The 9,976-nt window shown below is 43.3% G+C and overlaps 2 protein-coding genes across 8 annotated transcripts in view; both read right to left on the bottom strand.

Moving 5' to 3' along the window:
• Nucleotides 1–3,440, bottom strand: part of adam11 (ADAM metallopeptidase domain 11) — a 38,839-nt gene extending 35,399 nt beyond the window's left edge. For 3 of the 5 annotated variants that reach the window (XM_014007608.1, XM_014007611.1, XM_014007612.1), the window contains exons 1-2: nucleotides 3,120–3,440; nucleotides 2,847–3,034 (exon numbers count right to left, since the gene is read on the bottom strand). In XM_014007608.1, the coding sequence (XP_013863062.1) occupies nucleotides 2,847–3,034; nucleotides 3,120–3,177 (246 nt within the window). In that variant the 5' untranslated portion in view covers nucleotides 3,178–3,440. The remainder of the gene's footprint in view (nucleotides 1–2,846; nucleotides 3,035–3,119) is intronic. The other 2 variants (XM_014007610.1, XM_014007609.1) reach the window with 2 other exon arrangements.
• Nucleotides 3,441–3,952: 512 nt separating this feature from the next.
• The window catches only part of dbf4b (DBF4B-CDC7 kinase regulatory subunit), an 8,405-nt gene continuing 2,381 nt past the window's right edge, over nucleotides 3,953–9,976 (bottom strand). For 2 of the 3 annotated variants that reach the window (XM_014007613.1, XM_014007614.1), the window contains 11 exons: nucleotides 9,527–9,697; nucleotides 9,252–9,380; nucleotides 8,822–8,872; nucleotides 8,644–8,713; nucleotides 7,665–7,729; nucleotides 7,459–7,495; nucleotides 7,330–7,375; nucleotides 6,430–6,561; nucleotides 6,191–6,326; nucleotides 5,993–6,117; nucleotides 3,953–5,883 (listed from right to left, as the gene is read on the bottom strand). In XM_014007613.1, coding sequence (XP_013863067.1) covers nucleotides 4,584–5,883; nucleotides 5,993–6,117; nucleotides 6,191–6,326; nucleotides 6,430–6,561; nucleotides 7,330–7,375; nucleotides 7,459–7,495; nucleotides 7,665–7,729; nucleotides 8,644–8,713; nucleotides 8,822–8,872; nucleotides 9,252–9,380; nucleotides 9,527–9,667 — 2,232 coding nt within the window. In that variant the 5' untranslated portion in view covers nucleotides 9,668–9,697 and the 3' untranslated portion in view covers nucleotides 3,953–4,583. The remainder of the gene's footprint in view (nucleotides 5,884–5,992; nucleotides 6,118–6,190; nucleotides 6,327–6,429; nucleotides 6,562–7,329; nucleotides 7,376–7,458; nucleotides 7,496–7,664; nucleotides 7,730–8,643; nucleotides 8,714–8,821; nucleotides 8,873–9,251; nucleotides 9,381–9,526; nucleotides 9,698–9,976) is intronic. The other variant, XM_014007615.1, reaches the window with a different exon arrangement.

The following is a 9,976-nucleotide window of genomic DNA, read 5'->3' as shown; positions in this document are numbered from 1 at the left end:
AGGCACATTGTCCCGTTTCAGTGCTCTATGGTGGATGTTTTAACATTCCTTCAGGAGCTGCTGAATAAAGGTCTGGCTTTTTTCACAATTAAAGTCTACTTGGCAGCTATCTCTGCTTGCCATGTGGGTTTTGATGGAGTTACGCCAGGTGCTCATCCTCTAGCAGTGCGTTTTCTGAAGGGGGTCCGTAGGCTGCGGCCTGTTATTAAACCCAGTATCCCTACCTGGGATCTTACTGTGGTGCTCGAGGCTCTCTGTGACCCCACTTTTGAGCCCCTGGAGTCTATGGATTTGAAGTCCCTTTCATATATAGTTGTGTTGCTTCTGGCACTAACAACTGTTAAACGGGTCGGGGATCTCCATGCTCTGTCTGTRAATCCCTCCTGTATTCAGTTTTCACCTGATGGCTCCAAGGTGGTTCTGCATCCAAACTCAGCGTATCTCCCTAAGGTGATACCTTCTAACTACAGCTCCATGTCTATTGAGCTTTCTAGTTTTTATCCTCCCCCTTTGGCATCTGAGGAACAGAGGAGGTTGCATTCTTTGTGTCCTCTACGTGCACTGCGTATTTACATTGACCGCACACAGGAGGTGAGGTCATGTGATCAGCTGTTTGTGTGTGTTGCTAACCCACTCAGGGGCAGGGCTCTGTCCAGACAGAGACTCTCCCACTGGATTGTGGAGGCTATCTCTTTAACTTACAGCAGCAGGGGCCTCCCAGTCCCATCTGGTGTGAGAGCTCACTCCACCAGGGGTGTAGCAGTGTCCTGGGCACTATTTAAAGGGGTACATGTGAGTGACATCTGTGCTGCGGCCAGCTAGTCTTCACCGCACACTTTTGTTCAATTTTATYGCTTAGATGTGACAGCYCCTTCGGTGGCTCACTCTGTGTTCTCCGCTGGGTCTGAAGTGCWGCACTAGCATGTTCTTATGACCCAAGTTTGGTGCAGCCCTGCGGGGTGTTTATATATGTCCCATACATGATGTGTTGTACTGAGTGAATTGACTGAAAGGGAACGTAATGTTATGCTCATAACTACTGTTCCCTGAAGGAAAGGAACGAGGTACAACACATGGTGGCCCTGCTGCACAGCTGGACTCGGTGAAGAGCAGTTACCGAACTAAGGAGCAACTGTGATGGCGACAGTATATACTGTATATGTGCAGGCGGAGCCTGAGATCTGTCGTCATCACGTCATCTGCCTAAAGGCGTGATTAGAGGTGGCTTCAGCCAGGACACGCAGGGGCGTGGGTTCCCATACATGATGTGTTGTACCTCGTTCCTTTCCTCCAGGGAACAGTAGTTATAYGCATWACMTTACGTTTCTATGGTGACTGTAAGCTGTTGCCCTTTTTGGATGCCATTTTGCTCCTCCATGCTGTCACAGATGCTACCAGTGGACGGGATGGGCGGAGCTCACTCTAGTGATCTATATTCAAGTCTATGTTTCTGCCCCAACTATTTAACAAAAAAAGTGTAATTAGTAAAAGTGTCTGTGGAATAGAGTTGCAAGTGCGAAATTGGTTGGCAATATACACTCACCGGCCACTTTATTAGGTACACCACGCTAGTAACGGGTTGGACCCCCTTTTGCCTTCAGAACTGCCTCAATTCTTCRTGGCATAGATTCAACAAGGTGCWGGAAGCATTCCTCAGAGATTTTGGTCCATAYTGACATGATGGCATCACACAGTTGCCGCAGATTTGTCGGCTGCACATCCATGATGCGAATCTCCCGTTCCACCACATCCCAAAGATGCTCTATTGGATTGAGATCTGGTGACTGTGGAGGCCATTTGAGTACAGTGAACTCATTGTCATGTTCAAGAAACCAGTCTGAGATGATTCCAGCTTTATGACATGGCGCATTATCCTGCTGAAAGTAGCCATCAGATGTTGGGTACATTGTGGTCATAAAGGGATGGACATGGTCAGCAACAATACTCAGGTAGGCTGTGGCGTTGCAAYGATCCTCAATTGGTACCAAGGGGCCCAAAGAGTGCCAAGAAAAGATTCCCCACACCATGACACCACCACCACCAGCCTGAACCGTTGATACAAGGCAGGATGGATCCATGCTTTCATGTTGTTGACGCCAAATTCTGACCCTACCATCCGAATGTCGCAGCAGAAATCGAGACTCATCAGACCAGGCAACGTTTTTCCAATCTTCTCTTGTCCAATTTCGATGAGCTTGTGCAAATTGTAGCCTCAGTTTCCTGTTCTTAGCTGAAAGGAGTGGCACCCGGTGTGGTCTTCTGCTGCTGAAGCCCATCTGCCTCAAAGTTCGACATGTTGTGTGTTCGGAGATGCTCTTCTGCCTACCTCTGTTGTAACGGGTGGTTATTTGAGTCACTGTTGCCTTTCTATCAGCTCGAACCAGTCTGCCCATTCTCCTCTGACCTCTGGCATCAACAAGGCATTTCCGCCCACAGGACTGCCGCTCACTGGATGTTTTTTCTTTTTCGGACCATTCTCTGTAAACCCTAGAGATGGTTGTGCGTGAAAATCCCAGTAGATCAGCAGTTTCTGAAATACTCAGACCAGCCCTTCTGGCACCAACAACCATGCCACGTTCAAAGGCACTCAAATCACCTTTCTTCCCCATACTGATGCTCGGTTTGAACTGCAGGAGATTGTCTTGACCATGTCTACATGCCTAAATGCACTGAGTTGCCACCATGTGATTGGCTGATTAGAAATTAAGTGTTAACGAGCAGTTGGACAGGTGTACCTAATAAAGTGGCCGGTGAGTGTATTATATTATGTTATGTTATATTATATTATATTCCCATCCATCCTTGATATCAAATAAATACACAAACGGCTTGCCATAGCCATTCACCTGCTGCGTGCCAGCTGGGAGGTTCCTAACCCGGGTGTCCAGGTGGTCGTGCAGGAGCTCCTGTTCTGTGTGTTTCTGCTGCAGGAGCCGTTTGGGCTGAACTGTCTCCTCCGAGGACGGCAGCCGTCCCCCCAGCCTCACCCATCCCCTCAGACCTGCAGAGACTGAAGTGACTTTTCTAAAAGGGTCTGAATGGACGCAAAGGTGGTCAATAACACCGTTCTTTTTTTTTTAAAGTCGCAATGTGTTATGAAACTCGCGGGAGGGTCTCACCTGTCTCGGCGCACCTTGCACACACTGCAGCGAACAGCAGGCATCTCACAGCCAGCATGATGCTCACATAGTCCCTGTGATTTCCTCGGTGTTGCTCCGTTAAATGACCCGCCCGGAGCCGCGAGGACAAACACAACAACCCGGTTCCTTTCGGCGACACGTACGCATTTCTCACCTCCTTTCCCTCCCCTTCGATAGTTTTARAACCACTCTGGAGAAAAATAATAATAATAAAACAAAAAGGCTCCTACTCTGGGCTCAAGTCAACAGCACACCTGTCTGTCGGCCGCTTCAAATTAGAAATAGAGGCTGCGCGAGCCTGGAAACAAGGAGCACGTGGGGCTTCACGAGCCCGCCCTCCAAGTCTCGCGGTTTAGTTTGTATACTCTTCAAGAATCTGATCTCTGCAAGGTTAAATTCAGTTATGTAAAAGACCATAGAAATTTACTAATTATATCTAAAGTTTTTGGATTTTCTACTTATCTGCACAACTCAGTTATATCTTAACTTTATCATCACCTGATTTTTAAAGAAAAAACACACTTTAAAAACAGTCAAAACAACCAGTTCCTTGATGTTTGAGTTATAAAAAAGGTTTTTAAAGAAATACTGCTCATTCATTCCATCAGTTCTGCATAGGTATGTATGTTATATCCACAGTGATGGAGATATGGTATCAAATATTGTTTATGCCAGCAGAAAGGAGGTCTGATGAGCTCACAGGAGACATCGACCTGCTGCTGCCCTTCATTCATCCTTCCCTCTCTGTTCATTTGGCTCCTGCAGACTGAGTCAACATTTATTAAGTTACATCTTGAGTGGAAGAGGAAAAGTTTATAGCTCAAAAATATTTATTTGTTTTTTTTAAAAATCATTGTACAAAATGTTCATTTACATTTCCCTTCAAGAACTGCCAATAATCAAATTGGCATTTCTTTGATTTAAAATCTTTGAGGTACAACTCTGATCTGATTAAACGGTCTGCCAAGTGCAGGTTAAAATTTCCTGGAGCTGCAACGCACTACTGTGAAAACACTTGACCCTCCTTCACGAATCCTGTCCTTTTTTTTGGCACACTTTCAACAGGCAGGAAAAGCTATTTGACATTAATCACAAAGTTTGTGCCGTGAGCTGTCGCTCTACTCATGAACGTCTCGCCTGTTCGCCGACATCATCTCGTGTGGGCTCTGATCCAGGAGCAGCACTTAGAGTAATTGAGTAATGCCCGCGCTTTCAGAAAGTCCTCATTAAATTCTCAGTACTGCCGCGTGTTCCCGGACAGAGCTGCTGAATGACTGCAGTCAGCAAAACGTACAGAGCAYTGCTTCGAGGTCTACGCACAAGGAGGATAAGTTAAGACTACTTATAAACTCTTTGACATTAAAAAAATATACAATATAAACATAAAGCAGCATCTGTAAAAACAACTTTAAAAAAATAGTTAAATAAAATAAACATCTGCATTCAGTGTAGAACCTCAACAATCTGTACTACAGTTCTGGAGAACGGCTGAGAGTCGGTGTCCTCGCTGCACAGCGATGCAGCCGGAGTGGACGGCTGGAGGACGCTGGACAGACGCGACTTGTAGGCGGTGTCGTGCATCCAGGGACACGGCCTGTGGAGCAGCTCTTTGTCGAGCTCACGGTTCTGCTGCTCGCTGGGCGACACGCGCGAAGCCGGGGTCGGACCCAGGCGCGACAGCAGGTCGCAGTCCCAGTCCGAGTCGGACGACGCCGAAGAGATGGTGGCCAGGTTTGGGATGAGAGCCGGCTCGATGCGCACGGAGGCGGAGGGGAAACGAGGAGAGTCTTGACTGGAAATCGCACGCTGAGGTTTGTCGCCGTTGGGAAAGGAAGCCGAGTTCATTTGAGCTAGTGTAGGAGTGAAACTCTGAACAGCAGAAGGAGAAAATGTGGAGCAGGATGGTTTTAATAAAGGGAAATCCACAAAGCATGAAGCAGCTGATGTGGACACATTTTCAACAGGTGGTTCCAAAGCGTTAAGGCTTTGCTTGTCACAACTCTCCCCAGACATCGCTGTCCTCCTCCTTTTCYTGTTTCTGTGTTCAGGGCTGGCCGACTGACAACGCTTCTTGGGGTTTGGTGAACCCGCTGACAGCCAAGGGACTGAATAAGACCTACATGATGACTGAGGAGCGTCCTCTAAATGGTTCAACCCCCTCTCTTCTTCTGCATCAATCCCAAAAGTTTGAAGTAGAGTTGAGAGGGGAACTGTTAAACCATATTCATCAAGGTTCACTTCACACGTGTCGTCTTCTAAAGTCTCCTTYCCGATGTACTTTTGAGGACTGAGAATAGGGGGTTCCAAGTAAGGACTCTTTGGATCCATAATGCTAAAGGTAACTTGTGGACTGAGAACTGGAGGCAGGGAGTAAGGGTCAGAGAGAGGACATGAAGCACTGAGACACGGGGAGACAGGTTCAGGGTGCTGGTCGAGTGGTTCAACAGTCAGTACGGGCATGGTTGGACTTGAAGCGCGAGGCTGGACATCAAAGGACTTGTGGTTTGTCTCGGGATTAAAAGACTGAAGGTCAAACGGTGGAATGAATGCATTTGGGATSGTAAAATTAACTTCTAGTGACGGTCGGGCGGGGCTAGAAGAAGGTGGACTTTGAGCGGGATTAGAAATGCGATTATTGAAGGATGACTCTTCTTTTAGAAGGACCTGAACCGTGTGCTCCATTTCAACGTCCGTCAAAGGCTCTAGTTCACAGTCAGCATGGATGGGGAGAGGAGTTGGGGGTCTAGAAAAATAWAAATAAATAAGTAAGAAATAATAATAAAGGACACAAACCACAGTGGTTTAAGATATAAATCCACAACATTAGGACAACAGTAGCTACTAAAGCTCACCTTTCTTCTGTTGGTTGAGGTGGATCTGGGTCAAATCCTGGCAACATCTCAACCACAAGCTGATCCACAACTCTGTAGTTTGAGGGGTCCAGGACAAACGAGCGGTGCTGGTCTGACTGCAAGTGCTACGAAGAGGAAGAGGAAACACTGAATAATAAAGCAGAAAACAAAAACAAAAAGAATCTCAAAGACTCTCACCTCCTCTAGATTAGTGAAGGTTTCATGACAGCATTCACAGTAAGACGAGTCCTTTTTGCGTGGTCGCCAAGGCGAAGGATTACAGGTGAGCTGGGTTTGAGATTTATCCTGAAGGCTGTTTTCAGCTTTCTTTTCCCTGGTTACACACAAATAGACTGTTAGCATAAAATACCCTTCAGAGCACTGAATAGACTTTCTGTAACAGCTTATATTATATAGTTAGATACATTTGAGCAAACCTTTTTTTACTGTTGCTTTGCACAGTTTGTGTTTCAAAGCGAGGAGGAGGAGGAGATTCAAAGGGACTATATCGACCCGAGTAGCACAACACAGGAAAGGCCATAGACTGCATATGAAGAGGCTTGTACTTCCTGGTTATGAGGCAAAACAAAATAAGTCAAATATATAAAATGTGAGTTAAATTTTAAATCATTAGCACGTTCTTTTAACAAATAAAGGRGATAACACAGCAATGCTTAAACTCTGAATCTTGACCAAATAAGTTGGTTTTTTTTTAATCAAAACTATCACCTGGAACATTTTTTGTGCAGACAAGTTTGCGTGTGATAACTTCCAGGTGTCATGGGTCCACTATCCACTAACCAGACATTAGACAGAGCCCTTCACTTACTTAAACGTGGAGCCAAATAAAAGGAAATGTTAACATTTACGAGGTAAACTGCTGGAACAGGCAGAGGAGCGTGCAAAGCCTCATCTAAAAGAAATTAAATGCACTCAAGACCTGGGAACAAATCCACTGGATGGGTGGGGGTGGGGTCTGCTTGTCACATTACATGATAGGACTACCTAACGGATTCAATTAGGAAAGTCACATAGATTGAAATGTACACCTACAGAACTAGAACTCAGCAGGGCGGTAAGGCCAGAAAAGGAAAGACGCTTGTTACTGTCTTGATATCAAAATACCTGCAAACACTAATTAATAATAAATAAATAAAAACTAATCCTTTACTGACTGGAATTAAAAACATGTTAAGAAGAGGTGATCAATGGAGAACAAATGCTTAGATTTTGGTAAAAATTTCACAAAGAAAGTTTTAAAAGATTTCCCAGTTAGAAATATACTTCATACCTTACATAACAGGAGAGAAAATAAGTGGAGTAGAGACAAAACTTACCAGCTTATATCTTCAATTTTAAGAAAAGGAGATCTCAGAGCAGCAGCTGCAAATAAAAGACACACGAGAGCAATTAGGCAAATATTAACCTAAATTGTGAAATTTGGGGAATAAAAAGCTGAAACTAACCTTTTACAGCAGACATACTTGGTTTTGTGGATGTCTTCTTCAAAAATAACAACAAAAAAAGYCATCAGCATTTTATAACCAACTTTAAAATACATTTCCACAGGTCTTGTTGAAGTTGTTTCGCCAGCTCAGTCTGACTTTACTCACTTTGCCTTTTTCTCTCCTCAAAATAAAAATAAATAAAAACAATCAGCCAAATCCTTTACCTCGGTCTTCTTGTGTTTAGCACCAAAACTCTCCCGGGTCAACTGCTTCAAATATAAGAAGACATCTGACATCAAGTTAAGGATCAGCACAGTTTTAAAACAATCACACAAGAGCAAAGTGAAAACACACACACACACACACACACCGAGTTTTCAAAGCTTTTTACCGATGTGCAATCAAAACGTAACTTCTTATTTCAGGGTTCCTACAGCTTAAGGCAAGTTAATTTTAAGACTTTTTAATGCTTTTTAATGACACTTGAAAGGAAATTTAAGACCAACTTCACAATAAACGCAAATGTGAAAAAAAATTTACCCAAATGTTTAACGCAAAACAACTAGCTGCGGTAAATTTGGTAAATTGTTTAAAAAAATAAAATAATCGTTACCAATTATTTTTATTTTTGAGACAAACAGTCATCCTATTTACAATGTGTTAACATTTTTAAGACCTCTGAAAGATTGATTTAAGACATTTTAAGGCTATTTGAGGCCTTATTTTTGGATTGATGAATTTGATGCCTTTTAAGACTTTTTAAGGACCTGCAGGAACCCTGTTATTTTAAATCGTTTCACTAGATCACCTTTGAGAAAAGTGCAAGTTTAATGTTAACCTTTCATTTAACCAGGCAAATATCACTGAGATGACAGATCTCTTTTGCAAGGGAAACAGGCCTGAAGGTAGACGAACATGGATGATTTGAACTGCAAGTGAAAACTCACGAGAAGAACGTGCGAACCCCACACAGAAACACCCCAGGTCCAAACYGGGGGACTTTCTTGCTGTGAGGCAACAGATTCACCCCATGAGCCACCATGCTGCCAAATATTTCCAGTTCGAGCTTTCTAGTCTTTCCACACAAGAAATCATCAGCATTTAAACACTCAGGTAACTGTTAATTTCTATAATAAAGACGAAGATGATGCCATCTACTGTGAGAACAGGCCAACTGCACCTCTCACGCTCCATAAAGGATACCATCTGCATACAATATTTTTACGCCCCACGATCGAGCGTTGAACAACACGCCGGTCCTCTGAAGACGCTCCTATGAAGAACAGGTTCACCATAAACAAGAACCAGCCAAAGGTCAACACCTCCACAAATTACAGAGCACAGGTCCATGAGTAAATGTTCATTTTGGTTGACGACTTACTTTGTTGCGAATTGCTTTTTCAAGAAGAGCCTTCCCCCGACTCCCACAAGCCTGCAGGGATAAAAGCAGATCGGATATACAGTAAACAGCATTTATTATTGCACTCTATACAAAAGTAAAATGCATTGCAATATTTATAAAGCTACTTTAATGTTTGCAATAAAAATAACCAAACACTAAAACGCATTTTATATGGCTGTATAATATATAAAAAGTGGAGCTTTTTTCATTCAGTGCCAACTGCAAAATATAAAATACATTTTTTCATCCTCGACTTATAAATAGACAAACAAAAGATGCTATCAATGTCATTTGTTTTTCTATAGTTTCAAACAGCTCATGGTTGAGATTCTTTGTTATTTGATCACTGTTCCAAAATACAAAATATGGCTGTAAAAATTTAATAAAACATGTTGGTGTCTCTCAGTACCGTTGGTCTAGGAGTTCCCGGTCTCTGTTTTTCATTTTGGGGGCCACTCTCCAGCTTCTCCTCCTTGAGAACGTCTTGGTTTCCGGTCACAACAAAGTTCACATCTTTGTGCAGGAAACTCTCAACCCTCTTCAGGAGGAAAAAAAAAAGCAAACAACTGTGTCTGAGGAGGGACTTCATTCACAGAAAGACTTACTTTTACACAATCTAATGTGAAGATAAGAATTAATAATCCGTGCTGGATCCACTTTAATGCCACATTCATGAATGCCTACCCCTCCCAGAAGTGTTACGGCCTCTAAAAGCAGTGTTGTTAAGCGCTTCTTCACATTGTCCAGGTAGAAGGTCTTCCCCTCTAGTTTCTTCTCTCCGACACACAGACTGCCAAGAAGTCCTTCCTCCTTTGAGTACTGCATGACCCCAGCTCACAGCAAAACACTGGGAGTCTACATGAAAGAAACATACATTTTATGCAGGACTGAATAAAACAGATGGCATACTATACATCTTTACATGCACTGAAGCAAATTAGATACAAGGCAAGAACCAAATATCTGCAAAAAAAAGGCACAAGAAGGTTCACATTTTTTAGACAAAAAATATACAGCGGGTAAAATAAGTGTTGAACACGTCACCATTTTTCTCAGTAAATAAATTAGTGCTAATGACATGAAATTTTCACCAGATGTCGGTAACAACCCAAGTGATCCATACATACAAAGAAA

Source organism: Austrofundulus limnaeus, unplaced genomic scaffold, assembly GCF_001266775.1.
Source record: "Austrofundulus limnaeus strain Quisiro unplaced genomic scaffold, Austrofundulus_limnaeus-1.0 Scaffold43, whole genome shotgun sequence".
NCBI lineage: Eukaryota > Metazoa > Chordata > Actinopteri > Cyprinodontiformes > Rivulidae > Austrofundulus > Austrofundulus limnaeus.
This window is presented reverse-complemented; position numbering and strand designations above follow the sequence as displayed.